General features: G+C 40.6%; 1 protein-coding gene and 1 long non-coding RNA gene across 3 annotated transcripts in view; one reads left to right on the top strand and one right to left on the bottom strand.

Moving 5' to 3' along the window:
* The window catches only part of ACVR2A (activin A receptor type 2A), a 70,434-nt gene extending 50,704 nt beyond the window's left edge, over window positions 1-19,730 (bottom strand). The window contains exons 1-2 of one of the 2 annotated variants that reach the window (XM_075512246.1): window positions 19,466-19,730; window positions 18,687-19,337 (exon numbers count right to left, since the gene is read on the bottom strand). In XM_075512246.1, the coding sequence (XP_075368361.1) occupies window positions 18,687-18,741 (55 nt within the window). In that variant the 5' untranslated portion in view covers window positions 18,742-19,337; window positions 19,466-19,730. The remainder of the gene's footprint in view (window positions 1-18,686; window positions 19,338-19,465) is intronic. The other variant, XM_075512247.1, reaches the window with a different exon arrangement.
* A 600-nt stretch (window positions 19,731-20,330) lies between these two features.
* Window positions 20,331-26,195, top strand: LOC142414728 (uncharacterized). The gene is made up of 3 exons (XR_012777198.1): window positions 20,331-20,470; window positions 24,282-24,374; window positions 25,581-26,195. It is a non-coding gene; the product is annotated as an uncharacterized LOC142414728 (long non-coding RNA).
* The last annotated feature ends 480 nt before the right edge of the window (window positions 26,196-26,675 follow it).

Below are 26,675 nucleotides of genomic sequence, written 5' to 3'. Positions count from 1 at the left end.
ACTACATTAAAAAGCCTCTCCACACTTTGACAAAGTAACAGTCTTAAATTTGAAGATTAAAACTCCAAGTTCTACACTAATAAAATCTCAAGCAGGATTCCTTAAACATGTTTTCCATACATACTCCCCCTGCCCAGAGGCAATGGTACCAATCTCTCCTGCCTATCAAAGATAAGAGGACAAAGACCACCGTAGGTATACTCTGCAGACAGGTTATCATCTGCTTAGATGTCTTCAACAACACTCCTAAGAAATTAGCAGAATGTCAGACACTTCCAGTAGGAGATGGAAAAGACATTTTTCAGTTATGCTGCACAAAAGGTTACAAAAAAGAAGTTTAAGTTATAATTCTGCCTATTAACGTCATTCTCTAATAAGCACAAATTCACCAGAACTTCCCAATCTATACCTTAAGCCATGGTAGAAGTCACATGGTTAGCTGACAATAATGCCAGTTTCTCACAGGATTCCTTCGAAATAGCATTCCACCCACTGCACATGGAGGTAGGTAACTAAGAGGCAAAGAAATATCTCTTCATGGACTGTACCACAGGCTAATACTAAGTAATTATCCTGGGTTTCTGGTTTCACAGCATTTTGGAAAATAAGACTAGCCTAGACTACTCTGTGTCAACTAAGGCTTTGACAAAGCTGGCAGCAGAACTCTGAATATCCACCTATTGCTGCACACAATACAAAGAATGAAAAATCTTTTTAGACCGTCAATGATCTAGGTGAGGTAACTAGAAAACCAGAATTTTTAACCAAAAGTTCTAAAATGCATGATTCTTATGACCAAGGAAAAGGTATCTATACTTGAATCAGGAGTAGAAGTCACAGACTGTATTATTATACATAAACTAGTTTTGATTTATTTTGTTCAAGCAACATTGATGATAAAGATTCGACACATCAAAGCAACTTAAAAAGAACCCGGGATACTTACTTTGGATTAGCCTATATCATTTGCAATGTCTTCATTGCCACTATGACTAAAGTCACCCAGAATAAGCAAGTTTAAAGCAAGCAGCATGTTATACTGACTATGCTGACACTGTAGGCTTCAAACATGTGGAGTCTGAAGAGAATTCAGATATTAACCCTGCCTAGGATCAATAGTACAAACTCACAGAGGCAGACTAAATACCCAGCACTTCCTATGAACCTACCACCACAGACTTAGCTGTTCAGAACCTGCCTTACTTGCACCCTCTGATTCCCTTCATGCCCTAAAGAATACTCTTTCAGGACTATGCAAAAGAAACAACTACAGAATCACAACTACAACACAAGCTACAATTTAACTTTTCAAAAACATATGGTAAATGGAAGGAAAGTGAACTTTGCACAAGATTGTAACTGCTGATTCAACTCCCTCCCTTCTGCCACACAATTGCTGGGTCCAGTGCAAGGCAGGCTGTGGAAACCTGTCCTAGGGAGGGGAAGGACCACTCCCTTTTCAGCCCGAGTCAGTAGTTACACAAGACCAGGTGTGAAGTGAAAGGGAATCTTGAGTGCAATGAATACTTCTGTAACCTTGCCCTCTGAAAGACACATACATACAAAAATTCCTAAGTGCAACTGCTGAGGCTAGAACTTTTCCCCCGTTCAGAAGAGATAACTGATGTGTTCAAAGACGAGTTGTCTTTCATGAACTGTTGTAAAGCAGTTTGGTTATTAAGGTGCCAGCTCAGTATGAGAACACATGCAGGAAAACACAGCAGGTTTGCCTAATTTTAATCAGAAATAGCCTTTGGAGGAGAATGTTTCAAAAGCATCAGACAACATTAACCATAGGTTTAACTAAAGGCTTTTGGCAGGAGTATGCAGCAATCAGGGATTATTTGATCTGGAGGTTCCATCCAGACCAAGTCTAAGCACCTCTGAACAAACTATCCTCCCCGAATTTGTCCATCTGCAAGATCATTTTTTATTTCCACATGTTCTGAAACAGTGAGTTCTACAGTTTAATCACCCATCATTAGTAAATGTACTTTTTCTGTTTAAAGTACCTTCATCAACCACTTCACTGGATTTGACGTGAAGCAGCTGGCCAGCAGGCTGAATAGGAAGAAAAGACAAGTTATCAAGGTATTCAGCCCCAAAAGCACCCCTAAATGCATTTCCGTAGTTATCAGACAGAGGTAGTACGTTGGCGTGGATTTGGATGGAGAAATTACTGCTAAGTACTTCTATCTAGGGTATTAACTTCAAATTCCAAACCCCATTTAAAAGAGAATGATGCTTAAAATCTGAATCCTCCAGTCTGATGCTTGGAATTCTTCGGACACTTCTCAGAGAACAGAAAATAACTAAACAGATTTCAAGTTGTTTACATTTAGTTTAGATTAAGTTATATATATGCTCATATGTAACTCTCTATTCCTAGTTATTAAAAAAACCTCTCAACATCCAAGAGAACGCATTTCTTTAATAGTAAAATAAAGCCTCTTCAGGTATTAAGGTAATAGACAGGATGATGTATTTCTAGTGCTGTATTTCCTTTGAGATAGCCAGCAATCCCCATTACACCGATGCTTATTTTCTCAAGAAGACTTCCACAGTTGTATTTGGAGTATCTTCACACAGAAAGAGGAGTCATAAACAGAAGTTTAAGGGTTATGCTGCCAGATGTTGTCTTTGATGGAGGAGTGCTTCTGCTCAGGCAGAAACAGGTGTTCCTCTTGTCACAACTGAGGAATTCATTCAGCAATAAATTCTCCTGGCAGTCCAGAAGAACACCAAAGCTTCACAATTGCAAAAAAAAGTTATGGGAGAATTCTCCTGTCTTGCCTGTTCAAGGTGTTTCTTCTGCAGTAGTCAGTGAGTATTTAAACGAGTACATAAAAAGCTGTACCACTAAGATCGACAGGAGAATAGCCTTTTCAAATGAGAAGAAAAACTGTTTGCTTTTGGGTTTTTTTTTTTTTCAGGACAATGATTACCTACAGGTAGTCACCACAGTCAACAGATATGTGGTAAATGAGTGGCCAAACAGTAACAGTGACTCAACTTGCCTGTGTAGCACTGTTAGGAGTGGTTCATTCTGCCCTATCAGGAGCAGCAAGATTGGTGTTTTAGAGACAATCCAGGGAATCCTAGGGTTTTCTCAGATGCCTTCCTTGTAACAAAAGCTTCCTTGAAAAACAAATTGAACAAGAGACTGACACCTACCTTCATCCTGAATACACTTAACAGTAATGTTCTACAGTTAAGGTGGATGTAACATTCCAATTGCCTTTGTTTCTTCAAATAAACAGTGTTTATTTGACTATAGTATTATTTATGCAGAGATACCAAGATTGGTGACACCATGAACTTAGGTACCCAAGTTCCTGTACAGTCAGCAGAGAAATATGGGACTCCTAACCATTGAGCAGCGAGTTGCCCTAAAAGCACATCAGAAGGGAACTCAGAGCACAAACAGAAGTTCCTGCCCACATAAGTTAAATTTCTAGACTTGGTGCCTCCATCCAGTCCATCCTTCCCAGGCTTAAGGCTATCCACTTAGATTACCATTTTTTTTTTTTTTTGAAGGAATGCACATACTAGAAAAGAGCTCACTCACCAGCAGAAGGCAGCTACTGGAAATTCTGCATAAAAGCTTTTTGTGTAAAAGCTCAGCAGTTTGGAAAAGGGGGCTCAGGCTTCAATTACCTTGTCAGCCTCAGAGCAGTTAGATTCCGCAATGGGCTGAAGATCATCTGACCAGGGAATTTTACAGTCATTCAATTCCATTTGCCTCAGCCTCTCTACAGCTGCAATTCTATGGCAGCCCACATCAACCCCACCGGGGCTCTGCCTCCTTTCTTGTACAAATAAGCCGTTCCAATGTGCCAAGCTGGCTGAAGACTAGCCTAACAAAAAGAGGTAATGCGCTTTCTGCGTGTAATGTTCTGAATCTGCTTGGAAAAGGATATGAAGAGTGAGAGAGCCAGAGGTCTCACTAGCATCTTATCTGTCTCTCTGCTTCCACTGCCTTTCTCTCGTCCTTCCTCCAGAACTTACCAGACTTCTCCGTAAGACATTTTAGTTACTAAAATTCCAGAAAACTACTCCAGCAACAAATAAACACTTTTTGGGGAGTGGGGTAGAGATTTTGTTGAGTTGAATAGAAAGGTGTGCTGGCAAAGGTAAATAAAAAAGGAGCATGATGCTCCCAGGAGAAGGAACAGCCTCAGTAGGGGGAAGGTGGACAGAAAAGAAAAACAATGTAGATTTAGGCCTCTACTTTCTGGTGGCAGTAAGTCATTGCATTAACCTAGATGCCCTCAGCAGAAGGAAGAAAGGTTTTAAAAATTCTGCTTTGTTTAAGCAGAAAGTAATTTAAACGTCAGTTAATTGCAAGCCACCAAAGGAACAGGATGCTGGAAATATCAGCCTGGGCCGTGGAACGTTAGCTTCTTTCTTCCCTAAAAGGGAGGCAGGTTTTGGGTTGAGCTGGAGAAGACCATGGCTGGAAAGAAATAGAAAGATGACAGGTTTCACCTAACACCTAAGGTAAGATTCCTCCATGCTTTTGGAACTGATCTGGACTTCTAGTCATGTTTTATTCAGAATTTCAGAACACTGCTACTGGAGACTAATCTATCTCTCAGTTTTGCTGCCCATGCTTGGATTTTAATACAGAAGTCCTCATGCAGAGTTTCAGGGAAGGTTAAAAGCAACATGATGTCTGAACAAAGCCTAAGAAAAGTGAGGCTTACTTCACACTAGACTGTAACAAAAGGCTGATGAGTTTAGGTAGGTGCCCCAAAGACTTGGTTAGCAGCTGAGCTGTAAGTACCACAATCTCATCCTGACTTGACAGAGAGCCACACCTCTCCTTTCAGAAAGCATGCCCTGCTGCCTGAAAGATTTCCCTGGTTTATGGCTTTTGTCAATTCAATGACACTTTATAACTGCTCTGCATTCCTGACTGCCCTGGTTCCACCAGCTTGCTCATCTGGCTTAGAGACACTCATATTTGTAATGGTAACAAGACAGGCTCCTGACAAGTAACCTGGTTCTTACAAGCTCCCCTGGAAACTGGGTGAAGCTCACAAGATGGAGTCCTCTCAGACTGGGGAGATGGGAATCTTGGATGTAATAGCGACATGGCAACTGTTTAGCTGACATGTAAAAATCACCAGATCAGCTGTTTTCTGTAAACATGATTACTTGATGCTGTGTTTAGCATTTTGAATTCAGGACATTCAGGCATTATCAAATGAGATTCGTTATTTTAAAGAATAATGAATCTACTACATTCTTCCTCCATCACTTGTAGATCTGCAAGTGCTGTCTATTCTCTGCTTGGATCTAAATTTTTCCAGAGTTTTTGCATAAAGTTTTATGCCTACCTGCTCAGAATAAGTTTCTAGGACAACTTGCAGTTAAAATTTGAGTACCACAAATCAGACACTAGTAAGATTATGTTGCAAATAGTCCTTCCAAATTGTTTTCTTAAATGTGGGATGTAACTGGATTTTACAGCCCATTGTATCAGTCTGAACCTCCTACTTAGTTCCCACCTCATTGTTACGAGCAAACCTGGGAGATAGAAGTGAATTTTATCACCTGTTCCTTTGAATCAGGTTCCACAGATGCAGGTTCCAGCTCTAGCAGTTTATGACATGCTCTCCATAAGTATGGGAACTTTGCCTTCTGCTGCCTGTGAAATACCCACAAGTGCAACAGAAGATGGTGCCGCTTAAGTGAATGATGACAATGAAAACTTTTCACTGCCAGACTCCTGCTCTTTCTCATATGCAAGCCTCATGCGTCCATACAAAAAGAACAGTAGTTCTGTACCAGTGAAATGGAGGATGAGCAAAGGTGCTGTCTAGAGCAATGCTGCAAACAGGCAACATACCAGTGGCCTGCCGTTCTGCCTGGAAATGTTTAATCTAGGGCCCCTAGACAATAATGTGACATGAGGATATTTAAAAAGCAAGGGAAGAGAAAAAATCCTGTGACAACAGGCATGCACTGAGATCCTTAGAACCACTCTGAAAAAGAGAAGCAAGTTTTTAAAGATGGAGGTTATTAATAATGATAATCAATTTTGTCATTTTTCCTTTCTTACCCAATATGTATACAGAACAGCTCTATTCACCAACTCTGATGTGTCATTTTCCCTTGCTCCTATCATCTTTTGACCCAACTCTTGTCCTCATTCGTTACTGCTTGCAGAAAGCTACTTGCTGTTTTTTCAAGTCACTTTTGCTAGTTTATAAAATTGAATCAGCCCAGCACAATGTCAGGCAGCCACAAGGGCTGGTGTATGAGAGGGCTGAACCAACAGCAAAGTGTAACTTCACCATGAAGCGGGTATGTGGATGAGGAAGAGGATACAGAGAAGAGGAACTGTCAGTCTCCCAGTTCTCCAATCAGTTTTTCTTAAATACCCTATATAAATCAAAGCTGACGGTGCTACAAGACACCAACACTGAAAGGACTCTACAATGAGTATTTTTCATTATGTATAATTTGTAAAGGCTTCTTCACACTATGTCAAATAGAGAAGCTAGCTTAAAGCTAGAAACATGATCTGAAAGTGCCATACAGTAGAAAATTTAAGTAATGACACTTCAAAGATGCCCAGGGAAAGGAACGACTTAACTTCTTACCATACATAACTTTCTACCACACAGAGAACCAGAGGCTTCTCAACAGAAGGAAACTCCCCTGTTTTTGATTAAAGAAGGGCAAGCTGCCCTGAGTGGCTACATTAACAGATACCGGCTGTCACCTTTAACAATAGATGCAACTGAAATAACCCTTTTGGACAAGTAGAAGCTAACTGGCTGTTTTATGAAGCTGGCTGAACTACTGGAGGAACAATTAGAATGCATGTGCTTTGTTGGCTTACTTCTAAAACTTTATTTCATTACTGAATCTGTTTCAAAATGACTTTTTCCACTTGAATATCCTGTCTAATGATACCATTGACCAAGCAGAATCTGACACATGCCAGACACTCAACTTGTCTGTTATCCACAACAAGGATTCTGCAGTTTATTAGTAACATTCTAAGAGTTCCTATCAAAGTCTACAACCTACTGCATGGTGAATTTGTCAGTCCATGCTTGAATAATGGATTTCTCAAACAAGCACTGAGGCTGCAAACAAGCTTCTGTCTTAGAAAAACGTTAGACTGACCTTGGTTAGAAGGAAGACAGTGGGGAGAAGAGTTCAGATGGTCAACTGAAGCTCCTCCAGAACATAGTTTGTCAGTATGGAAATAACCTGAAAGTCTATCAAAAACAAATTCAAATGCACATTTTTACTCTTACACGTGAAGAAATGGGAACATGTCATTCACCTCTTCTCTCAGACTGAAGTCTGCTAGCACTCAGCTGGTAAGATTTTAACTGCCTGAGTTGCTGTGCTATACATTACTTGTTGAAAGAAGCTTCATACTTTGACCAAGGTGATTATGCCAAAGTAAAAAAAAAATGCCACTAGGTTTTCTACCCAGAAACCATTCCTCATCTTCACTTTGAATGAAAAAGCTTCCAACACCAAAATATTTATAATCACAGTGAGAGAAAAACTTCTGGGATTACTAAATTTCAGAAGAAATATTTTGGCAAAGCAAGGTTCTAGAAAATCTTCATCAATCGCCAACTAAAAAGCTCATCCCACTGCATCAGGTGCCATTCTCCTTCCAAAATTGTAAGATGTGATGTTTCACCAAATTCCAAAATGTACTCATCATTGATTATGTAAAATCCAAGGATCATTCCATTTCTGTTCTTGCACATCGTTAGAGTAATATCAATACCATCACTTTTGGTACATAGTCTCATCACTCTTTAGATTCAAGATGTAAAAAAAAAAAAAAAAAAAAAAAAAACCACCACACAAACCCAAAAAACAACTAACAGCCAAACAACAAAAACTGAATTTGTTTTATGGCTGAATCCTCATGACAGGTCTTTAGAAGATCGTTTGCCTTAAGATATGCCATAGGTGATTCTCCTTCCCATCATACTATTCTTAATTTGAAGAGCTGGATTACTGATGTTTTTTTGCAAACTATCTACTAGACAGGCTCTGTGTAGGTGTTTTCAAAAGCACATAGTCAGTATATTAAGGGATGCTAGAAAAGGACAAAAGTTTCTGCCTTCACACAGTCTGGCAGGACACAACAGGGTAAGGGAAAGGAGAAAATTTCTCCCTTCCTCAAACAAGACCTCCATAGCACCCGTCGCCATAGGTCCCAACAGCATTCAAATGTATTTTCTGAATTATTCCAACTATTATTAAAAAACTGTAAAATTTGTTTTAAAAAGTAATACTTTACAGAAATAATTATACATCATTTGGGGGAGACAAAAGGGGGATTTAAGTTCAACTTGTCAAAAGTACAGTTCCCTCATTTAGAGGGGACTAAAGCCAACTGAAATGAATTTTGCTGTATTTGCCATCCATCAGAATGTTTTTAAGCCACTGGAAAAGTACAGCTGCACATTGGAGCATCAAGATTCTTCATGAGAAGATGAATCCACTCCATTTCCAATGGAATAAAAAGTGGGACCTGAGCACTCTTGGCTTCTTTGAAAGCCTCTGACCTAATAGGATGCGATTCAGTATTTTTTCAAGCGAACAGAAACAGAAGACACTCACCAAACTGTCAAGTATTTTTTTTTTTTCCTCATAGAAGGTTTTCCAGAGTGCTGGTAAGGCACTCCTCACTACAGAGTTTGGTGGTGGTGTTTTGTTTGGGCAGGGGGGAATTTATTTAGGGGCAGGAATGGGAGCAAAACCATCTTGTGGTTTTAAATAACCTTCTCGGAAATTATTCATGGCACCAAATCTTGCTCCTAGTACATATATGGCACATACAAACTAATTAAGATCTCACTACTGATTTGTATTATTCTAAATGGGCAAGATTAGATGAGGTTTAATTTGTTGGTGTCTGTGCCCCCGCCATATGTGCCACAACCTGAAGTTAAACAAAATGTAATCAAACCATAACATTTTTAAGAGCTGTTTAAGACAACCTTTTTGACAGACTTTGTGTTAAGTTTAATAAAATACAATTATGCCTAGGGATAACTTGCAAAACAGACCCTTTCCAAAATTAAAGATCAGAGAGTTAAAATGAAAATATTTAACCAGTGGTCTTCTCTATGCTACGTTTAAATTAGCTTTATAAATGATAAAAAATAGACAATCTAATTTATTATAGAAAGTACAGTAATTCAAACAACTGTGTTCAATTTAAAATGTTTGCAACTTTGGAAGCCTAAATGTTTTTCAACCCTGAAACGTGGAAATATTTAAAGAAAACTCTTCCACCATGTAACTGGTATGAGCTAAAGAGAACTATCTGTACCCTCTACTGACAAACACTACCAAAAATTTCTAAAATTAACAGTTACTTACTGCAAAGTTTAATTTTGTCTCATACGCTTAACACTAACTGAACAACAAAATCAAACCACTTCCCTGTTTATCTTCCCCAAAATTCCTAGAAGGAAACAGTTTTTCATGTTAGAAAGCTTGATAAAATGTTTGGTTATATTTAAAAATAGCTTTTAAAAACAGATTAAATTTCAACTTACATGTTGATATTGAAATCCACGTATTCAAAATACAGCTGACAGAATAAAGATCACTATGATCGTTTAGACAGTATTTAAAGACTAGAGATTAGCGTTATCTAGATGAGATAAGAAAGCTGAACCTGGAAAAATAAGGTCATGCTATTACAGCTTCAGTTACAAAAAAACCTCCGAATCACAAGTTTGTAAGCCACCAAAAGGAAGGAAGCTGCTGAAACGAAGTTAAAATCAGCTATGCGAGTTAGCAGATAGAGCTCGAGATACAGCCAGCATGGGATTGGAATAGAAGCACTCACGTAAGGAACACGTCCACAGCAGGACGCCAAGTATCACAAGTAGAGTCTCCCAAGGGCCCACCCTAGGACCCATCCTGTTTCATACCTTTATCGACAGCTGGAGGAGGTGGTGTAAGGCACCTCTGAGCTTGCAGACAATGCCAGAGGGTGGGGTGCTCAACGGCAGGGATGTCACTCAGGGGGATCTAGACAGGCTAGAGGGGTGAGCCAACAGGAACCTCATGAAATGCAACAAGGACAAACGTGAAGTCCTGCGCCTATGGACAAAGCACCCTCTGCATCAGTACAAGCAGCGAATGTCAGGCCAGGTAGCAGTTCTGCTGAAAAGAACCTGGAGGTTTGGTGGACAATATACTGCTTTGAGCATGACGCTGGAGAAGATTGCCTGATGACCCAAATGAACCTATGCTCCTACATTTTTAAAAAGTAATTTCAAATAGGAAACCACCATTTCTATTCAGAGCCATTACTATGCAATGACATTAAGAAACAGGTAGACTGCAAGATTACAGTAACCACCAACTGCACCATTCCTGCATCAAAACTTTCAATACTCATCTAAAATAGAAATAATCTTTAAACACAAAGCAGGCATTTTTTTCTTCAAAGCATTTATCTATACTGCAGATCACAACAGGTCCAAGCACTGTTCACTGGCCCTTAGGCAGCATGTCATAGATTGAGCATGTCCATTCCACACAGCACTTGACCATGGACCTCCTCCTCATGGCTCCATGTGACATTCTTCTGGCCCCAAAGCAGGTTATGGGTTGGTTTCTTGTTTTGGCTTGTTTAGTTTTTGTTGTTTGGAGTGTTTTTTGTTTTGTTTTTTTAAGTGGGACAGTCTTTCAGTTTGAACATCCAAAATAATGCAAAAGCTAAGCTGTAACCCAGTGTAAATCATCATAACGTTTTCACAGCGTACTGATGGTATATACTCCATGCTCTCCGATACAAGATGAGGGCATATTGAAGTGCTGAAGCTGCAGGAATTCTGGTACAGTCTTGACTGTGCTGCCTCCTGGCACTGGCCCCCTGCCTGCACTATCCCTCAAACTGTGCTTGCATGTCATCTCATTAGACACCAGCTGGCACAAGCTAGAACGGTATCAGGACTGCACTGACAGTTCAGCAGTATTTGTGTTCACTCTGCAGCCTCATTTCACTAAGAAGTTTAGAAACAGTCAAAAGGGACAAGCCACAGATCACCTCTAAAACATTCTCCAGATCTACAGTCAATCATATAAAAAAAAAATTTAAAAAAAATTACTGAGTTGCCTTACCCTTTCCATTTTTTCCAGAATAAAAACTGCACATCAACTTATCCTCACAAAAACTTTGGTATCTTTCAGAAAACACAGAAACAATATCCTAAACATTTTTTGACCGCTTTCTCCCTTCTCCATTTCTAAAAAGGACAGATGTACCATCCCACTTAAAAAGTCGATCTGCCACAAGAAACTTTGCAACTTCAGTTCTAAAAAACTAACTCTTTTCTGGTGAGATGACAATACATTGAACGCATTCCATTTAGAAATAGAAGACACAGAGTTAAAGCTATAGAAAAGCAACAGAATTCTGAGCAATATAGACTCTTATTCCCAGTTTTAAAAATAATTACACAGACACTTTCTGAAAACAAAACCTTTACATGAAATCAGATTCTTAAGTTACCTTTCAGGTACTAGCTTTAAACTGTGTCAATGTTAACAATTAAAACAGTAAAACTTAACTCACTTGCTGTCATCCTTAGAGACAGTGAAATCTTCCCAGCTGTGAGTACAGCCTCATTTAGGCGCACAACAAAACTAGATTAGAAAGCAATACCTACCGTTTGTTAATGCAAAATACAACGTTAATTTTCTTAATTTCAGCTTAGTTGGTAACTATGTCGAAGTTCAGAAAATGAAAGAATTTGAGAAATATTCTTGTTTTTCATTTTAGCTAAGATCTAGCATTTATAAAACGCTCATTCTTCCTGAGTATCTTGCCTTTCAGTCAGTTCAATTCACTAACTATAGGCAATGTTTCCCTCACGTAATAAAAGCAAAAAAAAGTATTTTGGCATTTCTTCCATGCCCATCATAGTTAAGAGTATACAGGCGTTTGCTTTTAATTACATTCTGGTTTCAGCATTTTGAATTGAATTACCACCTAATTGTAGCTTCATATAAATCCTTAAAAATATAAATTATACCTTAACAAAATAAGGAATCTCAAAAGGTGGTACCTAGCCACTTAAATTACTTCAACAACACGTAGCCTGCCTGCCAACTAAAGGTACTCAACATCATACAAAGGCCCAGCCAATGTAGTTCAATAGTTACTAACAAGCCTTCTCAATGAATGACTCAAGAATAACACTGAAATTCATTACAATTTTGGACTGACTCTGCATCCTGATCGAAACAGATTGTCTTGCACCAACTTAACCAGAAATACCAGTAAAAACCAAGAATACCAGTACTTCTACAAGGGAAGTTTTCTAAATTCAGTAATACTTAATTTACCCTCAAAAAAAAAAAAAATCAACAAAACATTGAGTTGGCAAGATACACAAGCGCTCCTGTTCTTCCACTGCTACACTGTAAAGTCACCAAGATTTTAGGTTACACAGCCATCACTCAGACCTTTGCTGGCATCAATACAATTGTAAGTGTGTCACTTGCTTGTTTTCTCCATAATGAAGTTTCTGCCTGAAAGCAAGAGCAGCACTGTTCATTAGGAGGACCATCACAAAGAAAGTTCCAAAGACAGTGAGGTAAAGGCTACCATCCTGCTCATCCTTCTTTGATTGCGAGTCTGAAAATGGGATTAATTTGGGAGAACTGTGGAACAGAAGTTAAGAAAGAAGAGATAAAAAGAGTAGGTACATTCTTTCGCTGACCTATCTAAAGTAATTCAGTTTTTTGTGACAGCACCTAACTAGAGGTGGGTACAAAGAAGTACTTCACACCTCCAACACCCAGCCTCAGTAGATCCCATCCTAACAATACCAGTGCTACCTCCAGCTGCTTCTGGCTGCAGGAACAGGTAATCTTCCCACAAACGCTTCCCTCATTTCCAAGTGTTTTTCAAATACCTCTAACCACATAACCAAAGATTTATGCCTCCAGTTAGTAAACGAATTGTCTGTTTTTTTTCTTCTAGCCAGACTACTTGCTTCCAGTTACAGCTTTAACTAGGAAATTCAGAAGAAATCCAGGAACATTGACCTTTCTCTTCAAGGGTTACTTTACTGTGAAACTATTCAGGAATGGTGCCTTAGCAATAACTACTGCAGTGGATAAACCCTTCTCTGCTCTCTTTCCACCAACAATTGAAGTATTTGATGCATCTAACGTATATTTGGGATTCTTAGCCACAAAGATATGCAATGTAAACAATATTGCAGTAAATATTCATTTTCTGTGGGATTAAGCCTAAATATGCTCTGCTGTTTGGCACTGTAGTCACAAACTGTTTCTAAGAAAAAAAACCCTCCACCACCACACAGACAGTGTAGGGGAGAGAAGATAAGAGATGCCACATAAAGTCACTGGCATCCAATAACACTTCAATTTCCATATGGAAATAACAGGAAATAAGATGTGCTGAATTTTAAGCACCAAGGCAACAAAAACACATTAAGATTTCATCACACAAGAACTTGGCTGTAAAATTCGTAATTTTCTTGATCTTTTTAAAGAGTTCTCATTTTCAGGAACATCAGATAGCTAACAGACCATGTATTCTACCAACCAGCTAAAGCAGACATTTGCATTAATCTGCTTTCTGTTAATTAAGTGGTGGAAATGCATCTCCCCTTCATCAAGAAATCTCTTCCACAATCGGATTCCTTATCAACCTCTATCTTTTTACAGCCCATGTTATAATAATTATTCTCCCGATGATTTCCCAAGGATAAGTACCCAGGACTTGCTATATCTTAGCTGCGAATCATATAGGTCTCCAAAAGACTACTTTTGCATATTGTGTCCACCACATTTGTCTGTGAATAAAGAAAATGTTACTACCATCTTTTAAGAGATCCAGACACTATACATACAAAATTCATAATGACGATTTGAAATAGAACTGTATTCCAATTTCAAAGAGAAATAAGCTATAGGAGTTGGAAGAGAAGGTAGCATCAGTAAGAATGAAAAACATTGGAGTTACTGTTATTTTTTCCCCTACCTAAAAATAATGATATGACAAAAGTGAACCTCTATAGTTAAACAGAGGGAAGGGAAAAAAAAAAGTATTTGTCTATCCTCATTTGCAAATCATCCGAATATATCACCCAAGGACTCTTACCCCCAAATTCCAGAAGTTGAAGGGAGAAAGAAAAAAGAAATGGCATTAAAATACTCTCCATTAAAGCCAGCTGAAAACTACTATTCATGATAGCAGTAATTACCTTCTTGCACCCCCATATAGCAGAAAACAGCTTTCCCCTCACACGGAACACCTCCCCCCGCCAACTTACATAGCATCCAACATTTGAAGACAAACTTATTTAAGGTTTTTCTATGAGAAAAGGCTTGTGTCTGAAGGGTAAACATGCAAATAAACCCATAACAGCAGCATTCTGGTCTCCAGAAACATTTGTCAAGCAGACTTCTACTAGAACCACTCTTACATGTTCTAATATTGCATTAGCCCAAGTACAGCTATTTTTCAGAACCCAGAAGATTGAGGGTTTGTAACTTGTTAAGAATTAACAGGTTACATAGAATTAGTAACAGAATTATCATCTGTAATCAAAGTTATAACATCAACCTGGAGCCATGAAACTTTGTAAGCTACACAACATTTACATCTATGTAAAGGTATCTATGTTTGAAAACAGTATTAAGCAGGTTTAAAAGTCCTGCTCTCAACAGCAACATTGAATGCTGGGGTATTGCCCGTGGTAACACACTTAATACAAAAAAGTGTACACTCTTATAAAAAAGGAATCTTGAGCAGGATTCTACTTTAAAAGCAGTACTAAGTCTGAAGCGTTTTATTGCTCTGCCCGTGCAATAAAGCGATTAGAGTTCAACCACAATCATGGACAGCTTGCAGAGAACATACCAGCACAGACAATTTCACAAACAAAACTCCTAAACCTTTGGCAGGATTTTCAAGTGCTACCAAATAAATAATGAAAGGACAGTAAAAAAAAATGTTACAGTAGTAAAATTAAAGAAGAAAGTCTCATCTCCCACCCCTCAATTCCTTCAGAACACCTAACCATTCAGCTTCTGAAGCTGTAGCAGTACCTTTGGCTTTACAGTTCGAGCTAGATTTTCTTTAGGGGAAAAAAATAAATAAAAAAATCATTTTCCCTGAGAATAACTCGTGTGAGACAGAAGAATAAAATAAAAATCAAAGAATAAAACATTCCCCATGCAGTGAAAATGCTACTTCAGCTACAAAAGTATCTTTGACACGCCATTTCCTTTAGCGAAATTACTTAAGACCTTCTGAGTGGTTTGAGAATGATGTAGCATTAGGGGGGAAAAGAAAAAAAAAAAAGAGGACCACAACTTTTCTGATGTGCTTCTTTTTGCTTAGGTGATTTTTAGCATGAATCGAGCTTAAGTGAGTTTTAACAAATACGGGTCTTGTCCCCCTGTAAGAGACTTAAAGCTGCAGAACTACTTTGATGATGGACCGCCCAGGTACCAAAGACAGAGCAGGTAGCTCAGAAGAGAAGAAATGACGGTTTAGGAGATACGGAGAGTAAAAGTAACAAAAGGAGCCATGAGATGTTAAGAACTATAGCACCCACAACAGAAGATTTTGTTTAAAGACAATCCACTACTTCAACATCTCCCACAGTTTCAGCTGCATAGGGCATATATTCTGAAACACCACAGAAAATGATGAAAGTATACATTCTCCGTTCCTGAAAGTTCATAGAGTACAACTCAGCAATCATGCAAACTAGAGGACATAGAAACACACTTCCTTGGGGGAGGGGGAGAACACAGATAATATCTAAACAGAAGTGTTTGATGAACAAGCTATTTTATTTACTATTTGTCTTTAAGCTCACCTACAATGTTGCCTCACCTACAAGAGAGGCACAGGAAGCATATTCAATTCTTCATAAGTATATTATTATTACTTCAGGATCTTCTGCTCTTTATTAAATCAAAGATACACACAGGTTTATATAAAAAGTGTATTAGCGGGCACAGGGAGAACCTGGACACTTTGTTTTTATGTTTAGTTAATACGCATTCATCTCATTCTCTTGAATTAGTACAAATGGGTGCAAACCTACACCCACTTTTATCCAAGCATCCACAAATATTTTAAAACATAATAACATAACACAGATGCTCTTTTTCAAAATCTTAGTCAGAAAGGGGAAATACTTTCACTCCCTTAGCAAAGATAATTAGATTTAATTCACTGGAAATCCCTATCTATTTGAAGTACATTTACAGGATTTCATACAGCACTTTATAGATAGTAAAATAAAATGCCTTCAACCTGAAGACCACTTCCACACCCACCACGTAGAAAACAAAAAATCCCACAACGTTTTCACCTATTTAAAGAACACTACTATTAATTGGCTATGTAAACAACTGCAGAAAATAGTTGCGTATAAAAATAAACTAATACATATAGAAAACCAACACCCCCGCTCCCCGACACACACACACTCGGAGTAGTTGGAGACTGCATACCCGAGAAACACAAACCAGACATCTTCACACCTGAACTCTAGGATTTCTTCAACCATTGCCAATATTCTTAAATATATAGCCTGGGCAGACTTTTTTCAGACTAAAGACTGGAAAAGAAACAACTTTCTCCTTCTGATGATGATGTTAGAGTCAACTGATCAGGTATCAACTGATACCTGATTAAACGGAAACAAGTCACAGTTAAGAGAAGAAACACTACTTATCAAAATGCCTGTACTTTGTGCTAAAAGCTTACAGAATCTTTTGTAAGAACAAAAGCTCACTGTTGAATTTATTTAGTTTTAGACCTACACCAGCACACTGCTGATACTCTAAAATTTTAGGTGAGTAGAAAATAGTTTAATAATTGTTAAATACCGGAACACTTAATGTGTAATACTGGAATAACCACCAAAACAATGTCATTAACATGAGAAGCATGTTAGTTAGCATGTTAGAAGAAGTCCGAATTGCAGCCAGCTCCCTGCTCATTTAGCAAAGATTAATTCCATCTTCACAGGCAAGAGAAACGTTAATTTTACCTTAGCAAGAACAACCTGAGCAAGAAGTGCTAAAGAAAAGAAGCTTTTGTTGCTTAGCCATTCTTTTTAATAAGTAGGAGAGGTAATGTCAACAAGATCACTATTCTGTGCTCTAGGCAAAAAGATCTTAATAGGAGGACTGGAAGGGAGAGAGACATGAAGAGCAGACAGCACCAAGGCTTTCAGAAACTGTCAGTGAGGGGGGGAAGAAGTTTCCCTACAGAAAATATTCCCCAATTAATAGGAATGTTGCTCGAGTAACTTAAAAAAAAGGTATTAGGAAGAGATGAAAGACACTTCTTCCACAAGACAAAACTGTCAGAAGAAACCGTGTTTTGTTTCAAGAGAGGAATAAATGGTATGCCCTAATAAAAGAAAACAAACCTCTGTCTGCCCTTAACCTGCTCTGTTATTTATCTGGTTAAAAAAGAAAGGATTTTTTTGGTTTATTTCTGGCAGCGCTCGCCATTTCACAGCACTTTTAGCGCACACGGAATTGATCAATACTGCTACAGACATAAGACTAGACTATCCATTTACTAACCACAAGAAAATGTCCTGTTCAGCAGAATCCTGTACATTATAACACTGAAATTTTAAAAGGCATCGTTATACGGATCTCATTACTCCCTTACACCGGTTACACTGAAAAGCTGAGCACCTGTCTGCTAGCTTTTAGACGGATAAACAAGTATACCTTTGCACACCGTGCAAGAATCCTAAAAAGCGTATCTAAACCTACACAGAGGACTAGGTACACAAAGCCTAAGCAGAAAGTGCCAGGCTTGCCATGTAAATAAATATTAGCTCCGTTACACAGCTCATAATGGGGGGTTTTGGGAAACTAATGGAGCTTCAAGCAGGAACGGACCAACAGTTCCCCCAACCACTGGTTGCTACCATAACCATTTTCCTCCTCGAGAAGCGCGGGGAAGTTCTCACACCCTGCTCGCTTCGCAGGGCTCAGAGCTGGCATCTGAAACCCATCTTCTGCTGTTTTAAAGAGAGAAGTAGTAGCTTTTTGCACTACAAGGCAGTGACACATTGAGTAGCAAAATACAAAGCGTTACAGATTATCGTTCAGAAACGGAAAGTCTGCCTTTTCAGCCTAATGCTGTGCATAGATCTATACACGAACACACTCCTCGCTATCATTAAAGGACAAGTTAATGCCTTCAGAGCAGTACCTATTCTAAACTAATGAAGCATTAATGAAGGTTGCCATTCACCAGCGGATGGTCCGGAATAAGACATCTAATTGAAGTTGAGAGTATTTCAGCCAGGTTCTTCTTATATATAAAAAGACCACGAAACACTAATAATTGCACTGCCAGATTACTGTCTGTGACACTAGGTGGTTATATCTCCACATTTGTTCCACACAACTGATCCGAAATTCATGCGCTACACGCGTTTGAAGTGCTCACGTTCTACACACTTGCAAGAATAACGATGAAAAGAGCTTCTGCCTTTAGTCACTGCCATCCCCAAACGTTTGGCATCTGAAAAAAAAGAAAGATTTCTCCTCCTTCACACTAATTGACACGGTTACCTCAAGCTTTCAAGTGCTAACCCCAAAGCCTTGCATTTAAAGTGACAAAACCAAGAACATTCACTTACCTGAAGAACAAGAGATAAGAAAAACAGCGAACGCCAACTTAGTAGCAGCTCCCATTTTCCAATGCTGTTAAAACATTTAAGTGACTTTAAGTATCCAGTTTCCTGGGTCCTGCAAGCTGGAAAAATCTCCCTTCTTGCGAACCGTTATCAAGCAATCTATAGCGACATTTCTGCAGCAGATAATGTTCATAAAACAGTAAATGAGATTTCTTTAGACACTGACGATCTCCCTCCGGCTCTTTCTAGCGAGAATCCGGGTTGAGGGATGGATATATTTGGAACCGTGTTTCAAAACACACGTGTCATTTGGCTTCTGTACAAACGGTGGCAAAATTTAATTCATAAAAGTATGCTACGAATCCACGTTAAAAAAAAAAACAAAACAAAACAGTCAACAACTAAGCCGCTGGACACGACGAAGTCTCTGAGCACACTCCAGCTTTGCTTTTGCACATCAAGCTCCGTGAAGCATCCCTCGTAGGTGCCGAGTGTTGGGGAGTCGGATCGAAATCAGGAAACACGATGTTTTCGTCCTGGCTCCCCTACACAACATGTAGTGTTTGGGAGAAAAGTAGCTCCATTTCAGTTTCAAACCTCAAAAGCCTCCGGGTGAAGGCAGGGAGTTTTGTCAGTTTTCTTGATGAAAACTACCTTTAAAAAAAAAAAAAAGCCACCAGCTACACGTGGGCAACGCTTCGGTTTTCTTTAATAATGCTGAGGGATTTAGCGTAACCCAGAAGAGGAGAAGGGGAGAAACAACAGTTTGATAACAAACCAACCTTCGGGCTTGCCGAAAAGTGGCAAATCTCTGGTCCTGCCGCCAGTCAGGGGGAGCCGCGCATCTCCCCTCCTCTCCCCCGTCCCCGCGATCCTCCTCCCGGGCCGCGCAGCACCAGCACTCCCGACTCCGAGCACGATTTCAAATTCTTCTAAGAGATTTCCATCCCCTCCCCCCCAAGAGGCTATATTTGGTATTTAAACACAGAAGAGTGACTGAAAAAAAAAAAATGCAGTATCCAGCCGCTGGGGAGGAGGGTGATATATTCTTTGTGGCAAATCCTTCCTTCCTTGACTGCCGTGCTTCCAGGAGAAGTCAGCGTCTTTGGAAGCGAGGAGGCGAGCGAGACTGCGGGCATAGGGGAGGATGCGGCGGCTCCCTCCGCGCTGGCTCGGCGGGCGGCAGGTTCCTTCCTCCCGTGAAGCGGGCTGGCGACTCTGCTGCTTGATGCACCCTCCTCGCCAACTCCTCACGGACACATTGCTTTCTCGCCGCACCTCCGCCCGCCCCACCGCTGCTCAAAAGGAGACCCGAGACCGTCCCCCCCCGCTCAATCCAGTTCTCGCCTTTTTTTTCTTTTTTTTTTTTCCTTTTAGGAGAGAGGAGTAAGAAATAGCAGGGGGGGAAAGGAAGAGCCTGCCGGACTCGGGCTGCCTTCCCCTCGTGCCTCCCACACGGCGCACCACGCGAGCCCCGGCCAGCGGGTGGAGGGGGGAGGACTCCCCTCGTCCCCCTCTCCCCTAACTCTGACCCCGGCTCACTCCCGGCTCCGAGGAAGCCGCTGCCGAACGCAACTCTCTCGTCTCCCGGGCGGCGGAGGCAGCGCGGCTGAGACCAACTTTGTCCCTCCAGGAGTGCAGTTTAGAGGTTGCCGAGGAGAAAAGGCCGAGCCCGGGGATTTTCTCAGGGCGGCGGCGGCGGCAGGAGCCGTCTCTAGAGTCTCCCGAGTCCAGCCGGCAGCTCGGAACAGCCCTCCGTACCCTGCTGCTGCTGCTGCTCCCCTGTGGTAATTTCATATCTCCCCATTCACTTGTGTGGCGTGAAGAACGGACCCAAGATGGCGGCGCCCGGACGATTGTTTTTGTTTCCTCTCCTCCTCCCCCTCCCCCACCCTCCCCTCCTTTCCCACAATCACGGCAGACCCGTCGCGCGACGCCGGGCGGCCGCGCGCCGCCCCGGATTGACAGCCGCCCTGCCCACTCACGACCTAGCGGCCGCCGCCTGGCCCCGCCTAATCCCCCTCCCCCCCTCCCGGCGGGGCGGGGCGGGGCGGAGCGCGGCCGCCGCTGCGAGGCGAGGAGAGGGGAGGGGCGGGCGGCGCGCGCTCCCCCCGCCCCTACCTGCAGGCGCGCACACGCGTGTCCGCGCGCGCGCCCCCGCCCGCCCGCCCCTGGGCGCGGCCCTCGCGCCGCGGCCGTTGGGCGCCTTCGCTCGGCGCCGCCCGCCCGCCCCGGTGCTCCGCGCTCGGCCGCCGCCCCCGCCCCGCCCCGCCCCGCCCTGCCGTGTCCTGCCCGCTTTGCAGAGCGAAGGTCGGTGGGGGCCGGTTTCTGTCGCCTCTCGCCTCGGTAACGCGGGGTGGGGGCTGCTGGCGCCCGCCCTGAGGAGGCCGCCGCGCCGGCCGGCAGGTGTGAGGGACGGGCCTGGCTGCGCCGCCCGCCGGCACCTGCTCGCTGCGCCCGGCCCTGCCGGCGCCGGAGGAGGAGAGCTGGCGCCTCCCGGTCCCACCCCCCGTTATTATTAATTCACCTTTGCGGGGCTCGTTCTTGGTGTTCGGGAGCTTTTCTCCCTGACCGCGGCCCTTCCCAGGTGACGGAGCGCTGTAAGAAAAAAACTACCCGAAAAACCGCTGTGAGACCTGGTGTGAAGCTGTGAGTTGCTACCAGTGGTGTCAAACGCTGCCTTCCCGCCTCACACCCCCAGCCTGAAATGCCACTGCGGTGCTCTGACGGGGAGCCCTGGTAGGAGACGGGGCGTGTGGTGGCCCCCATGGCGGGCACGTCCCTCGGGGTAATCGCTGCTGCTACAACATCCAGAGCGTGTTTTATAGCCTTGCTTTCAGACGCTGTCACGCCAAAATAGTACATTAATAGGTGGTTGTACCTACAGAGCATATCACGTGCGATTAATTACGTGTGCGCTGGTCACCCTGGAGAACAGGGTGCTCTGCTCACATGGTGGCTGCGCTTCCTGCCTCTGGCAGCTTGCTTAGCCTCCCTCCGAATCACAACAAACTTCTGTTTCCTATCATTGTTTGTCCTTTGGCTGCCGCAGTCTAGCGGCTTGCAGTATTTATTTGTAGTGAGATAGCCTTTAGGAGTTCCTGAGACGGGCATGACACTACATTGTTTTACGTGCGGTGCAAGAGCACACGGTCCATGCTCCAGAACGTGGGTATAAAGCAGCACGTGTGCTCGGTTTGGAACAGAGGATGGAGAGAGCAGGAAGGATGAATAATTTTTATAGTGTTCTCACCTTTCAGGGAAGATGTATACATTGGTGGTACCTTTTGTTACTTGAAATAAATCACTCTTGCACTAAATTATCCCACCTCAGGACAGCGGTTCTCCTCCATGAGTTTGGTGAGACTCCCTACACTTGTTTTTTAAATGGATACCATAAAATACATTACTTGTCTCTGAATAAAAAGGAAGACGTGTCTCTCAGATTTGGAGCTCAATGCGGGAAAGTATAAGGGCCTTAATGCTGGCCTTTAATTTCTGTATTTTTATAAAGGGCAGTGTTAGCATAAGCAAGAAGTATCAAGTTCTCTGAAAAACGGTGTGTTGTTCACTAACCGTAGACATATACTGAGTGATTTCAGATACCTTCCTTTTCATGCTGCTTGATGGCACGGTCTAAGTTTTCTGGTGATGTAAATACTAGGTGGTACTAGATTGGAAGGAATATTATGTATAAGATCTTTCACATATGTGGATATACAGCCCAGTCAAGGCTGAGTAACACTGCCAAGCTCTCTGAGCTGTGCTAATTCACTGATCAACAGAGGCATTCAGTAACTAGACCTGGTGAGCCACCACTAGCACTTGGATTCAGATATGAAGAAATGTAGCTATTTCAGTCTGCTGAGGTGTCTGCTGGAGTTCTTAATCAGGATTCGGGCATCCTTGGTGTTTCTCTGCTGTGTTCAAATTTTTACCAACACTAAATTCATCCACTGACCATATTTTTGATGGTTTGAACCATCCAAAAAGCAAAACAAGATGTATGGGATTGTGCACATCTAGAAGCATCAAGACATGTGGCAACACTTTTTGTGCCATCTTTTATCCAAGTATTTCAGAATGATTTACAAGCATTAATTAATGTAAGTATTACAACACTCCTACTTAATCTGTAGTTTTTAATATTCTTCAATAGCAGAATATTTAAACGTGACCTGTTCTGCAGGTTGTATTTTCACTTGGCTCAGCTTCTTCAAAATGCTCGTCATGTTGCCACATGAGCAGGAAATTATAGCTAAAAATATTGCTAGTGTATGTGTGAATATATATATATATATATATATACACGCACTTCCCATTGTAGGTATTTGGCTTTTTTTTTTTACTGTCAGAATGTAAATTATGGCCCATGTTAGTATTTTACCAATTATTTTTAATAAAAATAGAATGAATATGTCATCTATGTAACACCATTTGCATGAATGTCATAGTAAGGAGGTGTCTCTTGCTCAAGTAGCTTATTATTCTTAAACATGGGTGGTTTTTTGCTTGCAGGATCCCTTTAGCAGAGTAAAGTCTTCTGGCCATCCAGTAAATATTACAAAAGCGGTAACAGTATAGGGTTGGTCTTGTCAATCCTGTGGTGTATATCAGGACCACAGGAATCACAGATGAAGCATATCTTTCTCTCTTTTCCTTCCCAGTTTTGAGGCCTAATGGGACCATGGCAAATGGTATATGAATTAGGATGACTATTGGTAATGAGGATCAGGGAGCCCGCTCCAGAAGCATCAGTCTGTTTTCAACCCCACTGGTGCTGCACATAAGCCTTGCATCCTTTGCAAACCTACCTAATGTAGCATATGAAAAGAAACAAATAAGGAGAGGTGTGAATGTGCTCATTTTTGGTATGCAAACAATAAAACCCAGTTTTGTTGCATGGATGCAGCACTGTAATACTGTTTCAGTTATGTCATTATAGGCACAATATCAATAGAGCTATCTATATCTGCATTAGATATAGATCCATCCCGTCCCATTTAATTACATTAAAAAAAAATTAGGTAGTTTGGTGCAAATATTGTACAGACCGTAGCAGAAATTGCCTACCATTTTTGTGAGGTACTTGATGCAAGATGCTTTAAGGGCTTTGGGCTTTCTCTAGGCTGTTGCTTTTACTGCTAGTAAAAGGATGAGTTTCATCCCAAGTAGACATTGTAAATGTCAACACAGTTGCTGTCTCCTCTTTCTTTTTAAATGTCTTTTTGCATGCCTTTCTCTTCTGAATTTTGGGGATGTTTCCCTTTTCTACCTTTTGGCTTTTCATTTCTGTTTTCCTTTCGCCTTAAACTCCAGATCTTTTTTTCCCTCTTCTAAGATCAATCTGTCTATGCATTTTTAATGAATCATTTACTGTGACATATGAGCAATGAAGATACAGTGTCAGGGACTTAAGCATCTGCGGAGAGCTTCTGTGCAGGAGTAGCAGCAGCAAGATGAAATGGATGTGATCTTAGTTTCATTCTTTTGTTCATGTGGGATGGTACTTTGCCTAGAGGCAGCACAAATATAACTTTCCTTCTAGGGAGTAATGAGAAGAATTAAAAACCAGCAATGTCTTATTTTTCTCTTCAGAGCACTGCTAGGAATAGAGGATTTCAGCTGTGCTGTTGCTATTTCCACACTTACTACTGAATCGATACTGTTTACGCAGAAACAGCATTATAGGTAAGAAGCTATTGTGCAAGACTCATTCATGGTATCTATACAAGCATTTTTAAAATGTAGAGTGGGAAACATGGGGTTTATAACATCAGGAGTAACATCAACAGATAGAACCCTTGTCATTATCTCATTAATCTTCCCTCATGGTCTAAGTAATTCTCCCTTTGAAACTCTGGAGGAAGAGGGGACCTCATTCAGACACTGTCCTTACATAACCAAAACAAAAAAGACCAAACCAGCAAGAAATTAATCTCTCTCAGGGATCTCCTCCTTACTAGGCAGCTTAACTTTCCATGCTGTGGGAAAAAGTGCAGATACTGGAGGACAGCCTAATTAAAAAAAAAAAGCGTAAATAACTGCCTTAAAGTTATTTTTTATTTCATGTGAGTATGCATAACTTATGTGAAACTTGTAATATTTTAAAAGACTTTTAATACAAATTTTCAGTTTTCATGCGGTGGACAGATAACAAAATTACTACAAATTATTCATTATTTTGCATTTTTTATTCTGTTCCAAAACTATTGGGATATTTTACAGTTATATGGATAACAGCACTTTAAAGGACAAGAAAATGTAGAATTAATCAACCTTTTAAATGTTGATGAACTGAAATGAAATCAAAAGCTTGCCTCTGGTATGCTTTTGGATTGGGTCAATATATATGTCCATCAACATTTTCTCCTTCTACGCTTGTAATCAAACTTATAAATTTTATATGCAGTTGTTGAATCCAGCTGATATCCACAAAGACAAAGTAAAATACATGCCGAAATCATAGCCCTATTTTGGATTCAGGTATTTTGCTGTTTGGCTAAAGTATGCTCATTCTATTCGTGTGAACAGTACTAATAACCCAAATGAATAGGATTTGGCCTGTATTGTGTTATGTAAAGCTATTTCTATAGCGAATTTTTTGTGTGTGACAAATTCCTTTTTAATGTAATCAGATGAAACCTGTAGACCCACACTAAGATGAATGTTTCCCTGCTTCAAGTTTAAAAACAAATGCATAGATACACAATTCTACAGAAATTAACACTTAAATACAATCTCCATCAAGTCATTTTCATCAAAGGCTGCATTTATACCAGTGATTATTTTTCTTTTTTGATCTGCTATCCAGACTTTTGCTTCCTTAAAATACTTGTGCAGAGATGAAAAAATATCTAACCTATTTTCTTGGAGGACAGTGATGTTTCTTTCTAGGATTTGCACTGTCTTGTCAGAAAAGATCATCCGACTAGAGCTTCCTGTTGCTTTCAGACACTACATTGTCTCTTAGAGGCAGTTAGTTGTGTCACAGTTTTTTATTACTGTGGCATTTATCATGTGTGATTTAATGCATATTTCATAAAATTACATTTTCTAGATATTGTACTATAGTCCTCATTTATACCGTACAGTCCTTTTTTTGAAGTGCCATGAAGCGTCCGAGATGAATTCTTAAAAACCTGATCTGTGTTATGAAAACAAGGTTTTTCAGGTCTGTGTAGAGATTTTCCTTCTCAGAATATAGTGTGATAATTTATATACCCCTTGACAAACAAAGTCTGTGTTTATCACAGAAAGCAAAAGTGCTACAACATTGTAATGTTTTCACCATTATTTTCGATGAATTCTTAAAATGTGTGACAAGTGTTTTCTTCTGCTACAGTGTCCTGACAATGATACTAGATTTTAAAGAATATATCTTTTGCACTTACTTAGAAAGCCTTTATATGTGTATGTATTGGCTGGTAAAGAATTATGTATTTTAGACTGACAATTTGTAATTAAATGGTCATAAGAAATAGGAGGGTGAAGTGGCCAAGAGGGGAGAGATTGTCAGATATTTAGAGTATTAAATTGTGTGCTCTTTATAATTATTTTGTTAATATGACTTTTGGTTCTTTTGAAACAAGGAAAATACTCAAATGGATGTAATTACTTATGATGTCATTCGAAATACACTAGAAGCTTTCTGTAGTGACTGAAGAGTGAGATGAGGAGAGTTGGCTAATTTTCCAAGCTGTGATATGTGGTTTAACTTCAGAGTTTAATCACAAATTGTATATATCTATTATTTTTGTTAAATAGTATTAGAGGAGCACAAGAAAGTCAAATACACTGTCACAGGTAATGCATATATGTTTTTCATAAGCCAAAGACGTTTTATCAAAAGTGTACCTGAAGTCTTCATCAATTTCTCAGTAGCAGAAACAATTTATGGGAGCTTGATGAAAAGCATAGCACTAGTGTCAGGTATACAACCTAGGTTCTAGAGATAATTAGATCAGTTTTGCTCATTGAATCAAAATGAAA

This window comes from Mycteria americana, chromosome 9 (genome assembly GCF_035582795.1).
Source record: "Mycteria americana isolate JAX WOST 10 ecotype Jacksonville Zoo and Gardens chromosome 9, USCA_MyAme_1.0, whole genome shotgun sequence".
Lineage (NCBI taxonomy): Eukaryota > Metazoa > Chordata > Aves > Ciconiiformes > Ciconiidae > Mycteria > Mycteria americana.
This window is presented reverse-complemented; position numbering and strand designations above follow the sequence as displayed.